Source organism: Pseudophryne corroboree, chromosome 8, assembly GCF_028390025.1.
Source record: "Pseudophryne corroboree isolate aPseCor3 chromosome 8, aPseCor3.hap2, whole genome shotgun sequence".
Lineage (NCBI taxonomy): Eukaryota > Metazoa > Chordata > Amphibia > Anura > Myobatrachidae > Pseudophryne > Pseudophryne corroboree.
The window spans coordinates 239,257,928-239,278,295 of NC_086451.1; the positions used below are offsets into that span (position 1 = coordinate 239,257,928).

Here is a 20,368-nt window from a genome sequence, read left to right on the forward strand (position 1 = left end):
TATCTTTTTTGTCATTAGTTCTCGGATATATTTAGCGAGCAGGGAAATTCTATGATGGTATTGTGTGGCCTCTATTAGCCAGGGTCTTAATTGTAGAAATTTATAGAACTCCTTGTGTAATAAGGAGAACCGTGATCGAATTTGAGCATATGATAGCATATGCTAGCCCAGGATCCGCCAACAATTGCGTGACTACAGACATGTCGGATGGCATATTAGTAAGTGTGTGCACAGCATTTACCAACTGTTGGATCGGTGGCCACATTAGGTGCGAGGCCGATCCACCACTCGGGTGTGTAACCCAGGACTCAGCATTAGGCTTCACTTTAAGCCCACCCCCAGACTCTTATTGGCTAGTTAAACAGGAGTCTTGGGGCGGGCTTAGAAGGACAGTGAAACATAATGCTGAGTATCGGGTGCCGCACTGCAGATTAATACACACATTCCTGCTGATCCCCGAGATAACCAGCAAGGACATATATTACATACAGCATAACATGGATGTTTATATGTGCTAAGCGCCCCAGCCCTCTGCACTATGTGGTCGGCATAGAAGCCGCTGCAGTCTTTAAAAATGACAGTTAGAAGCGGATTAATTTCTTTGGGCATCTTCTCTAATTTATCTCTCTCCAAGGCTTGACACATCCCCCCCTGTGTATTATTTTTAAATATGCACATTCAAAATCATATGTAGATTGTTCTGTGACTATATACAATAAAAAATGTATCTAATATTATTTAATACACTGAGCGGACATTGGTTACTGAAACAGTGCGTTCGAAGTGGTGTATACATAAAACAGGGCACTGGAACCAATACTGTACATGACGCAAAACACTATGCAGAATAAAACACATGAAGGGCAGCATTTTCACTTTAATATACAAAGTATAAATTCAGAGAGAAACGGAAACATTTACAGGAAATTTGTCATAAAGTTGTTTTTGTGACAGGAAGAAAGATAGCCAGGAAACTGAGAATCAGTGACAGAACGGCATGGAGACTGAAAGATAAAATGAAGGTGATAGATCCACATTGACCTAAAGATAAAAGTACCAGAACTCAATACTGTAGGTCTAGTTTCGGCTGATCTGTCGATGCTGTAAGCTCAATGGCTCTCTAATAAACCTATTACATGGTCTATATAATTTAAAGGTTGTATTTTTTATCACACAGAGTACACGGACTGCTCTAGAAAAGAAGTTGTGGACAAGATAAGAATGATGATGAACATGTTCTGCCCTGTATTTGCCTGGAGAACATTACTGGCAACAGGACCTTCCTTCTATCTTATCGTCATGCTGTCAGCCCTGATATACCATGTTCAATGCAGCGAGGAACCAGGTAAACGTGTCTTAAATAGTTCTAGTGAAAAGTGTACTGAATGGCAGTTTAACATCTTATACACGGTGGCGCCACTGAAGTATACATATTGTCATGGAGAGAGGTATAGACTGTTTCATCCATACAGGACTTTATAGTGCCTGGTATTTACAGCATTAAGATTTCAATTTGTAATATTAATTTACTAAATATTAGTCAACTTGATATGTACCCAGCTCTTTGCTTCAAGGGAAAGACAGAATAATTGAAATAAATTCTGATAAAATAAAACTCTATTTTCTGCTCCTTCCACTGGTTCTCATATGTTTGTGAGGGTATGGGTCTTTGGGTCGACACACATTAGGTCGACATGCATTGGATCGACCACTAAAGGTCGACATGCACTAGGTCGACAGGGTGTCTAGGTCGACAGGGTCATTAGGTCGACATGTGCAAGGTCAACAAGTCAAAAGGTCGACATGGTTTTTTAACCTTTTTTATGTGTCGTTTTCTTCGTAGATTGACGGGGAACCCCAATTAGTGCACCGCGTCCCCTCGCATGGCTCACGCCACAGATTACTGTTACCATTAGTAGTCCACGTGGATCGTAAAGTATGAAAATGGTCAAAAAATCGCGAAAAACTCGTGTCGACCTTTTGGCCTGTCGACCTTGCACATGTCGACCTAATGACCCTGTCGACCTAGTGCATGTCGACCTTTAGTGGTCGACCCAATGCTTGTCGACCTAATGCATGTTGACCTAACGACCGCAACCCGTTTGTGAAGGACAGTGTGAGGGAAGGATGACGCACCTGTACATAGAGTATGATTGTTTCCCACTGCACAGCCAACCCGTCTGTGCTCTTTCTACCATCATACTCGCAATCCATTTTTAAGTGTAATATGACAATTATGTACAACTCAAACATGAACATTGGTGATTGGTGGGTCCAGGAGCAACAATATAATTTGGGTCCCCCTCCTCCACCAAAACCCAAGTTTATAAGGGATCGGTATGAAATGCTGGCGGACGGGATCCCGGCTATCATGATACTGACAGCGGAATCCCATCCAACGTAATGCCGGCCACAGGGCGAGCACTAGAAAGCCCCTTACGGGCTTGCTGCACACACCACGTTGAGGGCACGGTGGCTCGCTGCGCTTGCCACAGGTTCTATTCTACCTCTATGGGTGTTGTGGACACCCACAGAGGGAGAATATCCTGTGTCGCCGTTATTCCAGCAGGGACATTTCACTGTGTCGGTTTTCTGGCATTGGCATTATGACCGCCGGGATCTTGACTTGTATTTTAACCGCTTTCCATTCATAATATGCCACGTGGCAGTGGGTGACAAGACGAGGCAGGAGGAGGCAGGGGGTGACAACGGAAGGCAATGGGAGGCAGAGGGTGACAGGTAGAGGCAGTGAGTGACAGGGGTACAAGCACAATGTCCTGCACAGTTCATAGAACAGGGAGCTTGTACCTTGGTGGGGCAGGAACACAGTGGCCTCTGCTCTGTCTGTGATAGGCATCCCTGCCCCTTGTGCTTTCCTCAGTTTGGTACTCGGTCAGGTAGACACTGACAGTGCCAGATACACCGGCTGTGCGATGCCTTTAATTCACAGATAGCATTGAATCAGACAAAATGTTCAGCTGTCTGTTAATTAGAGGCTGTATGTGGCTGTGATCATCAGCGCTTATAGGTGTCAGGACTCCTTTATCAGTCCGGCACATACAAGGTCAGCCCTACTTACCTAAGGTAAGGGTAGGTCCCTCAGGCAGTGGGGCCCACCCTGCTCTCTGCACAGGACTATTTATCCAACATTACTTAAAATGGTGAGAGGGGGGGGGGGGGTCCAGGGGATAAGTCATTGCTAATCTGGCCAGCAGTGGTCCCCACTCCCCTTAGTCCTCAGGGGCCCTGTGGCACCAATGGTTGTTCCACCTCAGGGTCCAAGCCCTTTGAACCAGTTCCGAAGACAGGATGTTAGATATTATTTGATAGTTGCTTCTTAAATGATTATACAAGACTTGTGTGTGTCTCACTTGAATGGGAAAGTAGAAATATAATAAAAAGAACAATTAAAATAAATGTTTTTTTGGATTCTGGATAATGGTCTCATATGGAGGAAATAATATTTCTTGTCCAGTGCCACCACTTTTTCATAATCAGCCTTAAAGGCTTCTTACTGTCACATATTCCTTCCATATGTTTTAGTTGTTCAATAACCTGATAAAATCATAAATTTAGAATCAGTGTGTGTCTTGCACAGGAGCATGTGGCAGGTCAGTCCATTTATAGGACAGTTCAGTTATAGGATTCATAACTGTACAAGTTTATTTTCTTTATAGGCCTTTTGAATAATGTAATATGCACACTATTTTAGACACAAAAAACTACCATATGTTGGGGTTAACATTTAATTCAACATAACATGTACTGTACTACTAAATTCACATGTCTGTTACTTATTGCTAGACCCATTGCACTATAACCATACCCGATCTGCCTATCAGTACTGTCTCTCCTTTCCCAAAGGAAATATTATCATTTTAATAAAATAAGTCATATTGTGTAAAATATTTTTCCCTGTTGCTGCAGAGGTTTAGGAAACCAAGCTCAATATTCCAGCAGCTCTAACCAAACATTATATACGACAGACCTCCAGAGAGACACTGGAGCCCGAACAATCCCCTTACATGGACCCAGCCTCTGAAGTTATTAGTAGATGTTGTGTTATTATGCTATCTGCTTATATCATGATATATTGATGTTTGCAGTAGAGATGAGCGGGTTCGGTTTCTCTGAATCCGAACCCGCCCGAACTTCATGGTTTTTTTCACGGGTCCGAGCAGACTCGGATCCTCCCGCCTTGCTCGGTTAACCCGAGCGCGCCCGAACGTCATCATGACGCTGTCGGATTCTCGCGAGACTCGGATTCTATATAAGGAGCCGCGCGTCGCCGCCATTTTCACACGTGCATTGAGATTGATAGGGAGAGGACGTGGCTGGCGTCCTCTCCATTTAGATTATAAGAGAGAGAGATTTACTGGAGCTTAGGACTAGGAGGAGTACTGTAGAAGTGTAGAGAGTGCAGAGAGTTTACTAGTGAGTGACCACCAGACAGTGCAGTTTATTTAATATATCCGTTCTCTGCCTGAAAAAAGCGATACACACAGTGACTCAGTCACATACCATATCTGTGTGCACTGCTCAGGCTCAGCCCAGTGTGCTGCATCATCTATATATATTATATATCTGTCTGACTGCTCAGCTCACACAGCTTATAATTGTGGGGGAGACTGGGGAGCACTGCAGTGCCAGTTATAGGTTATAGCAGGAGCCAGGAGTACATAATATTATATAGTGAGTGACCACCAGACAGTGCAGTTTATTTAATATATCCGTTCTCTGCCTGAAAAAAGCGATACACACAGTGACTCAGTCACATACCATATCTGTGTGCACTGCTCAGGCTCAGCCCAGTGTGCTGCATCATCTATATATATTATATATCTGTCTGACTGCTCAGCTCACACAGCTTATAATTGTGGGGGAGACTGGGGAGCACTGCAGTGCCAGTTATAGGTTATAGCAGGAGCCAGGAGTACATAATATTATATTAAAATTAAACAGTGCACACTTTTGCTGCAGGAGTGCCACTGCCAGTGTGACTGACCAGTGACCTGACCACACTGACCACCAGTATAGTTAGTAGTATACTTATATTGTGATTGCCTGAAAAAGTTAAACACTCGTCGTGTGACTTCACTTGTGTGTTGTTGTTTTTTTTATTCTATAAAAATAAAACTCATTCTGCTGACAGACAGTGTCCAGCAGGTCCGTCATTATATAATATATAATATATACCTGTCCGGCTGCAGTAGTGATATATATATATTTTTTATATCATTTATCATCCAGTCGCAGCAGACACAGTACGGTAGTTCACGGCTGTGGCTACCTCTGTGTCTGCACTCGGCAGGCAGTCCGTCCATAATTGTATACCACCTAACCGTGGTTTTTTTTTCTTCTTTATACATACATACTACTACGACATCTCTTTATCAACCAGTCTATATTAGCAGCAGACACAGTACAGTACGGTAGTTCACGGCTGTGGCTACCTCTGTGTCTGCACTCAGCAGGCAGTCCGTCCATAATTGTATACCACCTAACCGTGGTTTTTTTTTCTTTCTTCTTTATACATACATAGTTACATAGACATCTCTTTATCAACCAGTCTATATTAGCAGCAGACACAGTACAGTACGGTAGTTCACGGCTGTGGCTACCTCTGTGTCTGCACTCGGCAGGCAGTCCGTCCATAATTGTATACCACCTAACCGTGGTTTTTTTTTCTTTCTTCTTTATACATACATAGTTACATAGACATCTCTTTATCAACCAGTCTATATTAGCAGCAGACACAGTACAGTACGGTAGTTCACGGCTGTGGCTACCTCTGTGTCTGCACTCGGCAGGCAGTCCGTCCATAATTGTATACCACCTAACCGTGGTTTTTCTTTCTTTCTTCTTTATACATACATAGTTACATAGACATCTCTTTATCAACCAGTCTATATTAGCAGCAGACACAGTACAGTACGGTAGTTCACGGCTGTGGCTACCTCTGTGTCTGCACTCGGCAGGCAGTCCGTCCATAATTGTATACCACCTAACCGTGGTTTTTTTTTCTTTCTTCTTTATACATACATAGTTACATAGACATCTCTTTATCAACCAGTCTATATTAGCAGCAGACACAGTACAGTACGGTAGTTCACGGCTGTGGCTACCTCTGTGTCTGCACTCGGCAGGCAGTCCGTCCATAATTGTATACCACCTAACCGTGGTTTTTTTTTCTTTCTTCTTTATACATACATACTACTACGACATCTCTTTATCAACCAGTCTATATTATTAGCAGCAGACACAGTACAGTACGGTAGTTCACGGCTGTGGCTACCTCTGTGTCTGCACTCGGCAGGCAGTCCGTCCATAATTGTATACCACCTAACCGTGGTTTTTTTTTCTTTCTTCTTTATACATACATAGTTACATAGACATCTCTTTATCAACCAGTCTATATTAGCAGCAGACACAGTACAGTACGGTAGTTCACGGCTGTGGCTACCTCTGTGTCTGCACTCGGCAGGCAGTCCATAATTGTATACTAGTATCCATCTCCATTGTTTACCTGAGGTGCCTTTTAGTTGTGCCTATTAAAATATGGAGAACAAAAATGTTGAGGTTCCAAAATTAGGGAAAGATCAAGATCCACTTCCACCTCGTGCTGAAGCTGCTGCCACTAGTCATGGCCGAGATGATGAAATGCCAGCAACGTCGTCTGCCAAGGCCGATGCCCAATGTCATAGTACAGAGCATGTCAAATCCAAAACACCAAATATCAGAAAAAAAAGGACTCCAAAACCTAAAATAAAATTGTCGGAGGAGAAGCGTAAACTTGCCAATATGCCATTTACGACACGGAGTGGCAAGGAACGGCTGAGGCCCTGGCCTATGTTCATGGCTAGTGGTTCAGCTTCACATGAGGATGGAAGCACTCAGCCTCTCGCTAGAAAAATGAAAAGACTCAAGCTGGCAAAAGCAGCACAGCAAAGAACTGTGCATTCTTCGAAATCCCAAATCCACAAGGAGAGTCCAATTGTGTCGGTTGCGATGCCTGACCTTCCCAACACTGGACGTGAAGAGCATGCGCCTTCCACCATTTGCACGCCCCCTGCAAGTGCTGGAAGGAGCACCCGCAGTCCAGTTCCTGATAGTCAGATTGAAGATGTCAGTGTTGAAGTACACCAGGATGAGGAGGATATGGGTGTTGCTGGCGCTGGGGAGGAAATTGACCAGGAGGATTCTGATGGTGATGTGGTTTGTTTAAGTCAGGCACCCGGGGAGACACCTGTTGTCCGTGGGAGGAATATGGCCGTTGACATGCCAGGTGAAAATACCAAAAAAATCAGCTCTTCGGTGTGGAGGTATTTCAACAGAAATGCGGACAACAGGTGTCAAGCCGTGTGTTCCCTTTGTCAAGCTGTAATAAGTAGGGGTAAGGACGTTAACCACCTCGGAACATCCTCCCTTATACGTCACCTGCAGCGCATTCATAATAAGTCAGTGACAAGTTCAAAAACTTTGGGTGACAGCGGAAGCAGTCCACTGACCAGTAAATCCCTTCCTCTTGTAACCAAGCTCACGCAAACCACCCCACCAACTCCCTCAGTGTCAATTTCCTCCTTCCCCAGGAATGCCAATAGTCCTGCAGGCCATGTCACTGGCAATTCTGACGATTCCTCTCCTGCCTGGGATTCCTCCGATGCATCTTTGCGTGTAACGCCTACTGCTGCTGGCGCTGCTGTTGTTGCTGCTGGGAGTCGATGGTCATCCCAGAGGGGAAGTCTTAAGCCCACTTGTACTACTTCCAGTAAGCAATTGACTGTTCAACAGTCCTTTGCGAGGAAGATGAAATATCACAGCAGTCATCCTACTGCAAAGCGGATAACTGAGGCCTTGACAACTATGTTGGTGTTAGACGTGCGTCCGGTATCCGCCGTTAGTTCACAGGGAACTAGACAATTTATTGAGGCAGTGTGCCCCCGTTACCAAATACCATCTAGGTTCCACTTCTCTAGGCAGGCGATACCGAGAATGTACACGGACGTCAGAAAAAGACTCACCAGTGTCCTAAAAAATGCAGTTGTACCCAATGTCCACTTAACCACGGACATGTGGACAAGTGGAGCAGGGCAGGGTCAGGACTATATGACTGTGACAGCCCACTGGGTAGATGTATGGACTCCCGCCGCAAGAACAGCAGCGGCGGCACCAGTAGCAGCATCTTGCAAACGCCAACTCTTTCCTAGGCAGGCTACGCTTTGTATCACCGCTTTCCAGAATACGCACACAGCTGAAAACCTCTTACGGCAACTGAGGAAGATCATCGCGGAATGGCTTACCCCAATTGGACTCTCCTGTGGATTTGTGGCATCGGACAACGCCAGCAATATTGTGTGTGCATTAAATATGGGCAAATTCCAGCACGTCCCATGTTTTGCACATACCTTGAATTTGGTGGTGCAGAATTTTTTTTAAAACGACAGGGGCGTGCAAGAGATGCTGTCGGTGGCCAGAAGAATTGCGGGACACTTTCGGCGTACAGGCACCACGTACAGAAGACTGGAGCACCACCAAAAACTACTGAACCTGCCCTGCCATCATCTGAAGCAAGAAGTGGTAACGAGGTGGAATTCAACCCTCTATATGCTTCAGAGGTTGGAGGAGCAGCAAAAGGCCATTCAAGCCTATACAATTGAGCACGATATAGTAGGTGGAATGCACCTGTCTCAAGCGCAGTGGAGAATGATTTCAACGTTGTGCAAGGTTCTGATGCCCTTTGAACTTGCCACACGTGAAGTCAGTTCAGACACTGCCAGCCTGAGTCAGGTCATTCCCCTCATCAGGCTTTTGCAGAAGAAGCTGGAGACATTGAAGGAGGAGCTAACACGGAGCGATTCCGCTAGGCATGTGGGACTTGTGGATGGAGCCCTTAATTCGCTTAACAAGGATTCACGGGTGGTCAATCTGTTGAAATCAGAGCACTACATTTTGGCCACCGTGCTCGATCCTAGATTTAAAGCCTACCTTGGATCTCTCTTTCCGGCAGACACAAGTCTGCTGGGGTTGAAAGACCTGCTGGTGACAAAATTGTCAAGTCAAGCGGAACGCGACCTGTCAACATCTCCTCCTTCACATTCTCCCGCAACTGGGGGTGCGAGGAAAAGGCTCAGAATTCCGAGCCCACCCGCTGGCGGTGATGCAGGGCAGTCTGGAGCGACTGCTGATGCTGACATCTGGTCCGGACTGAAGGACCTGACAACGATTACGGACATGTCGTCTACTGTCACTGCATATGATTCTCTCAACATTGATAGAATGGTGGAGGATTATATGAGTGACCGCATCCAAGTAGGCACGTCACACAGTCCGTACTTATACTGGCAGGAAAAAGAGGCAATTTGGAGGCCCTTGCACAAACTGGCTTTATTCTACCTAAGTTGCCCTCCCACAAGTGTGTACTCCGAAAGAGTGTTTAGTGCCGCCGCTCACCTTGTCAGCAATCGGCGTACGAGGTTACATCCAGAAAATGTGGAGAAGATGATGTTCATTAAAATGAATTATAATCAATTCCTCCGCGGAGACATTGACCAGCAGCAATTGCCTCCACAAAGTACACAGGGAGCTGAGATGGTGGATTCCAGTGGGGACGAATTGATAATCTGTGAGGAGGGGGATGTACACGGTGATATATCGGAGGGTGATGATGAGGTGGACATCTTGCCTCTGTAGAGCCAGTTTGTGCAAGGAGAGATTAATTGCTTCTTTTTTTGGGGGGGGTCCAAACCAACCCGTCATATCAGTCACAGTCGTGTGGCAGACCCTGTCACTGAAATGATGGGTTGGTTAAAGTGTGCATGTCCTGTTTTGTTTATACAACATAAGGGTGGGTGGGAGGGCCCAAGGACAATTCCATCTTGCACCTCTTTTTTCTTTTATTTTTCTTTGCATCATGTGCTGATTGGGGAGGGTTTTTTGGAAGGGACATCCTGCGTGACACTGCAGTGCCACTCCTAAATGGGCCCGGTGTTTGTGTCGGCCACTAGGGTCGCTAATCTTACTCACACAGTCAGCTACCTCATTGCGCCTCTTTTTTTCTTTGCGTCATGTGCTGTTTGGGGAGGGTTTTTTGGAAGGGACATCCTGCGTGACACTGCAGTGCCACTCCTAGATGGGCCCGGTGTTTGTGTCGGCCACTAGGGTCGCTAATCTTACTCACACAGCTACCTCATTGCGCCTCTTTTTTTCTTTGCGTCATGTGCTGTTTGGGGAGGGTTTTTTGGAAGGGACATCCTGCGTGACACTGCAGTGCCACTCCTAGATGGGCCCGGTGTTTGTGTCGGCCACTAGGGTCGCTAATCTTACTCACACAGCTACCTCATTGCGCCTCTTTTTTTCTTTGCGTCATGTGCTGTTTGGGGAGGGTTTTTTGGAAGGGCCATCCTGCGTGACACTGCAGTGCCACTCCTAGATGGGCCCGGTGTTTGTGTCGGCCACTAGGGTCGCTAATCTTACTCACACAGCTACCTCATTGCGCCTCTTTTTTTCTTTGCGTCATGTGCTGTTTGGGGAGGGTTTTTTGGAAGGGACATCCTGCGTGACACTGCAGTGCCACTCCTAGATGGGCCCGGTGTTTGTGTCGGCCACTAGGGTCGCTTATCTTACTCACACAGCGACCTCGGTGCAAATTTTAGGACTAAAAATAATATTGTGAGGTGTGAGGTATTCAGAATAGACTGAAAATGAGTGTAAATTATGGTTTTTGAGGTTAATAATACTTTGGGATCAAAATGACCCCCAAATTCTATGATTTAAGCTGTTTTTTAGTGTTTTTTGAAAAAAACACCCGAATCCAAAACACACCCGAATCCGACAAAAAAAATTCGGTGAGGTTTTGCCAAAACGCGTTCGAACCCAAAACACGGCCGCAGAACCGAACCCAAAACCAAAACACAAAACCCGAAAAATTTCAGGCGCTCATCTCTAGTTTGCAGTGAATGGGTTCAGAGTTGCTTGTCTGTAATGCCCTGTGTGGTGCATGCTTTTGTCTACAGATATTACTTTCCTTCAATCATCATAAAAATATCCCAGCCTGTGTTCATCAGTAAACTAAATAGCACATATCACTGTAGTTGGCCTAAAAATACCTACTCTGAATGAGATTTGTTAAACATACATGGTGAAGGGCAGGTGGTTAATGGTAGGTGGCTGGTGAAGGGCATGTGTTTAATGGCAGGTGGCTGGTGAAGGGCAGGTGTTTAATGGCAGGTGGATGGTGAAGGGAAGGTGGTTAATGGCAGGTGGCTGGTGAAGGAGAGGTGGTTAATGGCAGGTGGCTGGTGAAGGAGAGGTGGTTAATGGCAGGTGGCTGGTAAAAGGAGAGGTGGTTAATGACAGGTGGATGGTGAAGGGCAGGTGGTTAATGGCAGGTGGATGGTGAAGGGCAGGTGATTAATGGCAGGTGGATGGTAAAGGGCAGGTGGTTAATGGCAGGTGGTTAATGGCAGGTGGATGGTGAAGGGCAGGTGGTTAATGGCAGGTGGATAATGAAGGGAAGGTGGTTAATGGCAGGAGGCTGATATAGGGCAGGTGGTTAATGGCAGGTGGATAATGAAGGGCAGGTGGTTAATGGCAGGTAGATGGTGAAGGGCAGGTGGTTAATGGCAGGTGGTTGGTGAAGGGCAGGTGGTTAATGGCAGGTGGTTAACGGCAGGTGGCTGATGAAAGGCAGGTGGTCAATAATAGGTGGCTGGTGAATGGCAGGTGGTTAATGGCAGGTGGCTGGTGATGGGCAGGTGGTTATTGGCAGGTGGCTGGTGAAGGGCAAGTGGTTATTTGTAGGTGGCTGGTGAAAGGCAGGTGGTTAGTGGCTGGTGAAGGGCAGGTGGTTAATGACAGGTGGCTGTTTCAAGATCGGAACTTTGAAAAGTTCATGTGTAATGATCCAACCTCACACTGGCCTGATTCAGAGATGGACAGTGCTGTGCTCGCTCTAGCGCCTATTGCTAGATTCTCAATGTGATAATATGCAAATGGTAGTGTCAGCCTTCCCATTGTGTACTAGTATGTGCCAGAATGTGAAAAACAGTAAGAGAAACCGCACTGGTCAGGAATAGTAGTGTGTACTAGTAGTTGTCATCTGTAAAACTGATTTTTATCCAAGAATGTATTTCTTATTTTGGCAACCATGCGCCTAAGGATGTATCATCCTTTATATGGTGTATATAAGGTTACCATCAGTTGTGCTCCCCTGAGTCAGAGAGTATCAATGTGAACACAGGAGGACTAGAAAGTAGAAGACTCTTGTTAGGGAGCACTCTAATACAGACAGATTATTTTGTTTAGATACTGATAACTGATAAGATCAAAAACAAATTTAATAATGTCTCTTTAAAATTTATTTAAGGGAGTTCCATAGATGCCGTTGATATATGTAAATCAATAACAAAGCAAAACTATGAAAGGAAGCAATAAAAATATACAATTTATAGCTCAAACGCTACAATACAAGCCAGATAGGGTATAATTGTGGTCAATATATAGTCACAATGTGGCTATGGTAATGTCCTTATATTGTACGATATATGACCATCATTTATTCTGCATAAATCCCATAGGGAAACATTAGTGCAGGAAGTTGAATCATAGGTCACAGAAGCCGAAGTGCCAAAGATGGTGACAAGTAAACAGGCAGCAATTAGTTGCAGTACCGGGGTGTTCCAAGGTGGTCTCCCATCCAAGAACTGACCCGGCCCTCCACTGCTTGGCATCCAAGGTCAGATGAGATTGGGCATCTCCAGTGGGGTATGTCCACAGGTATTATGCTTGCCTCTGTTGTCACTCTATTTTGGTAAACAGTTGAGCATTTGGAAAAGGATAATCAGTACTCACAGTAAGTGTGACAGTATAGACCACAAATTCTAGAGCTGAAATTTCCACATACAAATGACCATCATTTGTATGTGGAATTTTTTTTTATCACAATAGATACCACAAAACTAAAATTCGTACAAGAAGACCAATAATATATACCCACTAGGAAATACGGTTAGTCTGCCTCAAACACCAGTAAGCAGCAAAGTGTCATAAAGCATGTGTGTATTCACAATAATTCACTGGTTCACTTATGTCTCACTTTCATCATGTTTCATACCACTCGATATGGGGTAGAAATTAAATAAGTGAGAATCAGCTGTAGGTTAGAAAAAAGATAAAGTTGGCAATTATGTGTCAACTTGCGCAAAAAATCTTATTATTTAAACATTAAAAGGCTTTTGCAATATGAGTTATGTGAGCAATGGATATAGCAGTAACATGCCTTGACATATGTTATATGCCGGAAAAAAGTGTGTAACACACTATGCATTGAATTGCAGCCAAATATCAGTAAATTATAAGCAGCATAAAAAGAATATATAACAAGGCAAGGTGTGTACCATAATGTGCATCAAATTCCTTCCAAGTATCAAAATGAGCAGCATACAAGAAGCATACATCAAAGACACACGTATGTCTCTCTTATCTATCTATACTAATACCAGTATCACACAAATAGTGATTTAAGTGATTTAAGTAAATAAGACAGGAGGGTAAGACTATGTCAAAAATATTACGTGTGTTGCCAAAGGTGAACCACACGGTTACTGATTCACACTGTTTATGCTGAAAAGGAATATATAGACAGTGCTAAATGATCTCTTCCTTAAATAAATTAAAGTGCTGCTGGAGATAAATGCTGGATTTTTTGAAAACACCTATAGTTGTACAGTGGTGTATACGATACCAATATCCGGATGGTCCCCTGTCTGGTATTGTTGGTATACTGGTGTCACGTTAACCGGAGAGAAGCTCTGGTAATACAGAAGGTGACACACAGTTGCTACTTAGGGGTACATTTACTAAGCAGTGATAAGAGCGGAGAAGTGAGCCAGTGGAGAAATTTCCCCATCAACTAATCAGCACTGAAGTAACATCTATAATTTGCATACTATAAAATGATACAGAGCTGCTGATTGGTTGATGGGGAAACTTCTCCACTGGCTCACTTCTCCGCTCTTATCACTGCTTAGTAAATGTACCCCTTAGTGTGGCAGTGCTGTCACTCCTGCTTGAGATTCGGCTCCGGTGGTGCCGTGGAGATAGCGTGGCTGCCTGGTGTTTCCTAAACGTGGACAGTAGATGCTAAATCCTAGTGGGCTAAGGGACCTGTGATGTCAGGGGCGGAGCAAGGACTGCAGGATACTACTTTCAGTATCCACGACACCAACAATTACCATTAGTAATCAGCCCGAAGCGAGCCTGCGAGGGTCCATTTCTGGACCCTTTGCCGAACTTGCTCCTCCCCTTCTCTTGCGTGTCACGTTGGACAAATGTCCCTTAATACACTAGGAAATAGATACAACCAATCGTGGACTAGCCGTGGCCGGCTGTTCCGGTCACGTGTGCGCACCAGGTGACAGTACTGGTGGTGCCTGATGTACGTTTTGCTAAATTAGCTTGATCACAGAGCATCATGCAGTCTGAGATGTGGGTTAGGCTTATAGTAGAGATGTGGATCCTTGATTGGTGCCTAATTATGATTGATAGGTACTGAGCCTATCAGTGTGTTTAGAGCTGTATCATTTACAATTGGTGGATCCCCATTGATTGACAATCCTTAAGCCAATTAATGAATTTAAAGGCTATTAGGTTGTTTGTCTGGCTTATATTTAGCCATATTGAAGCACAGAGCTGCAAGTGTGTTAAAATAAAAAATTGTTGTTATTTATACTTGATGAATTAAATATTAATTATACTTCCCTGGTGATTAACTAAGATAATGACCAATTTAATTAATGTGAAGTTTAAGTAATGACCGAAAGTGAATACACAGTGTATGTAAGATTGTTAACAAAGTAGAGGGCATAGTGTGCAAACAGATTAAAAAACAAAAAAGTGATGAAGTTTATAAGTAAGAGCCCAAAGTGCTAAGCTGAAAAAAGTTAGTTGTGTGTGTATTTATTAGTTAAAATTAGTGTACCGTGTGATTGATAAGAGGAGGTCACCGGTGGGTATCAAATAATAACAAAGAATTTTATAAATATTATAGGTGCATTAAAAATAAGATAAGCTATAAAATATATACAGTGGTAATATGTATCATTGATAATGGTCACTGTTATTATTATGATACTGTGATGATATGTGAGTAGATGTTAAGCAGTGACGTGCGGTGGGGTGAGGCAGGTGAGTCAGAGCATTTCCTGTCATACTAACGTTTGTGCCAGAGTTTAGACTGTATAAAGTATATGAAAAATACCAAGAATATGTTAGAAATATATTCTTTGCATTATTCTAATCATTTTTATTAGAGATGAGCGCCTGAAATTTTTCGGGTTTTGTGTTTTGGTTTTGGGTTCGGTTCCGCGGCCGTGTTTTGGGTTCGAACGCGTTTTGGCAAAACCTCACCGAATTTTTTTTGTCGGATTCGGGTGTGTTTTGGATTCGGGTGTTTTTTTCAAAAAACACTAAAAAACAGCTTAAATCATAGAATTTGGGGGTCATTTTGATCCCAAAGTATTATTAACCTCAAAAACCATAATTTCCACTCATTTTCAGTCTATTCTGAATACCTCACACCTCACAATATTATTTTTAGTCCTAAAATTTGCACCGAGGTCGCTGTGTGAGTAAGATAAGCGACCCTAGTGGCCGACACAAACACCGGGCCCATCTAGGAGTGGCACTGCAGTGTCACGCAGGATGTCCCTTCCAAAAAACCCTCCCCAAACAGCACATGACGCGAAGAAAAAAAGAGGCGCAATGAGGTAGCTGTGTGAGTAAGATTAGCGACCCTAGTGGCCGACACAAACACCGGGCCCATCTAGGAGTGGCACTGCAGTGTCACGCAGGATGTCCCTTCCAAAAAACCCTCCCCAAACAGCACATGACGCAAAGAAAAAAAGAGGCGCAATGAGGTAGCTGACTGTGTGAGTAAGATTAGCGACCCTAGTGGCCGACACAAACACCGGGCCCATCTAGGAGTGGCACTGCAGTGTCACGCAGGATGTCCCTTCCAAAAAACCCTCCCCAATCAGCACATGATGCAAAGAAAAAGAAAAGAAAAAAGAGGTGCAAGATGGAATTGTCCTTGGGCCCTCCCACCCACCCTTATGTTGTATAAACAAAACAGGACATGCACACTTTAACCAACCCATCATTTCAGTGACAGGGTCTGCCACACGACTGTGACTGATATGACGGTTTGGTTTGGACCCCCCCCAAAAAAGAAGCAATTATTCTCTCCTTGCACAAACTGGCTCTACAGAGGCAAGATGTCCACCTCATCTTCACCCTCCGATATATCACCGTGTACATCCCCCTCCTCACAGATTATCAATTCGTCCCCACTGGAATCCACCATCTCAGCTCCCTGTGTACTTTGTGGAGGCAATTGCTGCTGGTCAATGTCTCCGCGGAGGAATTGATTATAATTCATTTTAATGAACATCATCTTCTCCACATTTTCTGGATGTAACCTCGTACGCCGATTGCTGACAAGGTGAGCGGCGGCACTAAACACTCTTTCGGAGTACACACTTGTGGGAGGGCAACTTAGGTAGAATAAAGCCAGTTTGTGCAAGGGCCTCCAAATTGCCTCTTTTTCCTGCCAGTATAAGTACGGACTGTGTGACGTGCCTACTTGGATGCGGTCACTCATATAATCCTCCACCATTCTATCAATGTTGAGAGAATCATATGCAGTGACAGTAGACGACATGTCCGTAATCGTTGTCAGGTCCTTCAGTCCGGACCAGATGTCAGCATCAGCAGTCGCTCCAGACTGCCCTGCATCACCGCCAGCGGGTGGGCTCGGAATTCTGAGCCTTTTCCTCGCATCCCCAGTTGCGGGAGAATGTGAAGGAGGAGATGTTGACAGGTCGCGTTCCGCTTGACTTGACAATTTTGTCACCAGCAGGTCTTTCAACCCCAGCAGACCTGTGTCTGCCGGAAAGAGAGATCCAAGGTAGGCTTTAAATCTAGGATCGAGCACGGTGGCCAAAATGTAGTGCTCTGATTTCAACAGATTGACCACCCGTGAATCCTTGTTAAGCGAATTAAGGGCTGCATCCACAAGTCCCACATGCCTAGCGGAATCGCTCCCTTTTAGCTCCTTCTTCAATGCCTCCAGCTTCTTCTGCAAAAGCCTGATGAGGGGAATGACCTGACTCAGGCTGGCAGTGTCTGAACTGACTTCACGTGTGGCAAGTTCAAAGGGCATCAGAACCTTGCACAACGTTGAAATCATTCTCCACTGCACTTGAGACAGGTGCATTCCACCTACTATATCGTGCTCAATTGTATAGGCTTGAATGGCCTTTTGCTGCTCCTCCAACCTCTGAAGCATATAGAGGGTTGAATTCCACCTCGTTACCACTTCTTGCTTCAGATGATGGCAGGGCAGGTTCAGTAGTTTTTGGAGGTGCTCCAGTCTTCTGTACGTGGTGCCTGTACGCCGAAAGTGTCCCGCAATTTTTCTGGCCACCGACAGCATCTCTTGCACGCCCCTGTCGTTTTTTAAAAAATTCTGCACCACCAAATTCAAGGTATGTGCAAAACATGGGACGTGCTGGAATTTGCCCATATTTAATGCACACACAATATTGCTGGCGTTGTCCGATGCCACAAATCCACAGGAGAGTCCAATTGGGGTAAGCCATTCCGCGATGATCTTCCTCAGTTGCCGTAAGAGGTTTTCAGCTGTGTGCGTATTCTGGAAAGCGGTGATACAAAGCGTAGCCTGCCTAGGAAAGAGTTGGCGTTTGCGAGATGCTGCTACTGGTGCCGCCGCTGCTGTTCTTGCGGCGGGAGTCCATACATCTACCCAGTGGGCTGTCACAGTCATATAGTCCTGACCCTGCCCTGCTCCACTTGTCCACATGTCCGTGGTTAAGTGGACATTGGGTACAACTGCATTTTTTAGGACACTGGTGAGTCTTTTTCTGACGTCCGTGTACATTCTCGGTATCGCCTGCCTAGAGAAGTGGAACCTAGATGGTATTTGGTAACGGGGGCACACTGCCTCAATAAATTGTCTAGTTCCCTGTGAACTAACGGCGGATACCGGACGCACGTCTAACACCAACATAGTTGTCAAGGACTCAGTTATCCGCTTTGCAGTAGGATGACTGCTGTGATATTTCATCTTCCTCGCAAAGGACTGTTGAACAGTCAATTGCTTACTGGAAGTAGTACAAGTGGGCTTAAGACTTCCCCTCTGGGATGACCATCGACTCCCAGCGGCAACAACAGCAGCGCCAGCAGCAGTAGGCGTTACACGCAAGGATGCATCGGAGGAATCCCAGGCAGGAGAGGACTCGTCAGAATTGCCAGTGACATGGCCTGCAGGACTATTGGCATTCCTGGGGAAGGAGGAAATTGACACTGAGGGAGTTGGTGGGGTGGTTTGCGTGAGCTTGGTTACAAGAGGAAGGGATTTACTGGTCAGTGGACTGCTTCCGCTGTCACCCAAAGTTTTTGAACTTGTCACTGACTTATTATGAATGCGCTGCAGGTGACGTATAAGGGAGGATGTTCCGAGGTGGTTAACGTCCTTACCCCTACTTATTACAGCTTGACAAAGGGAACACACGGCTTGACACCTGTTGTCCGCATTTCTGGTGAAATACCTCCACACCGAAGAGCTGATTTTTTTGGTATTTTCACCTGGCATGTCAACGGCCATATTCCTCCCACGGACAACAGGTGTCTCCCCGGGTGCCTGACTTAAACAAACCACCTCACCATCAGAATCCTCCTGGTCAATTTCCTCCCCAGCGCCAGCAACACCCATATCCTCCTCATCCTGGTGTACTTCAACACTGACATCTTCAATCTGACTATCAGGAACTGGACTGCGGGTGCTCCTTCCAGCACTTGCAGGGGGCGTGCAAATGGTGGAAGGCGCATGCTCTTCACGTCCAGTGTTGGGAAGGTCAGGCATCGCAACCGACACAATTGGACTCTCCTTGTGGATTTGGGATTTCGAAGAATGCACAGTTCTTTGCTGTGCTGCTTTTGCCAGCTTGAGTCCTTTTCATTTTTCTAGCGAGAGGCTGAGTGCTTCCATCCTCATGTGAAGCCTGAACCACTAGCCATGAACATAGGCCAGGGCCTCAGCCGTTCCTTGCCACTCCGTGTGGTAAATGGCATATTGGCAAGTTTACGCTTCTCCTCCGACAATTTTATTTTAGGTTTTGGAGTCCTTTTTTTACTGATATTTGGTGTTTTGGATTTGACATGCTCTGTACTATGACATTGGGCATCGGCCTTGGCAGACGACGTTGCTGGCATTTCATCGTCTCGGCCATGACTAGTGGCAGCAGCTTCAGCACGAGGTGGAAGTGGATCTTGATCTTTCCCTAATTTTGGAACCTCAACATTTTTGTTCTCCATATTTTAATAGGCACAACTAAAAGGCACCTCAGGTAAACAATGGAGATGGATGGATTGGATACTAGTATACAATTATGGACGGGCTGCCGAGTGCCGACACAGAGGTAGCCACAGCCGTGAACTACCGCACTGTACTGTGTCTGCTGCTAATATAGACTGGTTGATAAAGAGATAGTATACTCGTAACTAGTATGTATGTATAAAGAAAGAAAAAAAAACCACGGTTAGGTGGTATATACAATTATGGACGGGCTGCCGAGTGCCGACACAGAGGTAGCCACAGCCGTGAACTACCGCACTGTACTGTGTCTGCTGCTAATATATAGACTGGTTGATAAAGAGATAGTATACTCGTAACTAGTATGTATGTATAAAGAAAGAAAAAAAAACCACGGTTAGGTGGTATATACAATTATGGACGGGCTGCCGAGTGCCGACACAGAGGTAGCCACAGCCGTGAACTACCGCACTGTACTGTGTCTGCTGCTAATATAGACTGGTTGATAAAGAGATAGTATACTCGTAACTAGTATGTATGTATAAAGAAAGAAAAAAAAAACCACGGTTAGGTGGTATATACAATTATGGACGGGCTGCCGAGTGCCGACACAGAGGTAGCCACAGCCGTGAACTACCGCACTGTACTGTGTCTGCTGCTAATATATAGACTGGTTGATAAAGAGATAGTATACTCGTAACTAGTATGTATGTATAAAGAAAGAAAAAAAAACCACGGTTAGGTGGTATATACAATTATGGACGGGCTGCCGAGTGCCGACACAGAGGTAGCCACAGCCGTGAACTACCGCACTGTACTGTGTCTGCTGCTAATATATAGACTGGTTGATAAAGAGATAGTATACTCGTAACTAGTATGTATGTATAAAGAAAGAAAAAAAAACCACGGTTAGGTGGTATATACAATTATGGACGGGCTGCCGAGTGCCGACACAGAGGTAGCCACAGCCGTGAACTA

At 45.0% G+C, this 20,368-nt stretch overlaps 1 protein-coding gene across 2 annotated transcripts in view; it reads left to right on the forward strand.

Annotated features, from left to right (window-relative positions):
- Window positions 1-977: 977 nt before the first annotated feature.
- IL2RG (interleukin 2 receptor subunit gamma) overlaps window positions 978-20,368 on the forward strand; it is a 157,463-nt gene continuing 138,072 nt past the window's right edge. The window contains exons 1-2 of one of the 2 annotated variants that reach the window (XM_063935629.1): window positions 978-1,022; window positions 1,178-1,345. In XM_063935629.1, coding sequence (XP_063791699.1) covers window positions 1,222-1,345 — 124 coding nt within the window. In that variant the 5' untranslated portion in view covers window positions 978-1,022; window positions 1,178-1,221. Of the gene's footprint in view, window positions 1,072-1,177; window positions 1,346-20,368 lie in introns of both variants that reach the window. The other variant, XM_063935628.1, reaches the window with a different exon arrangement.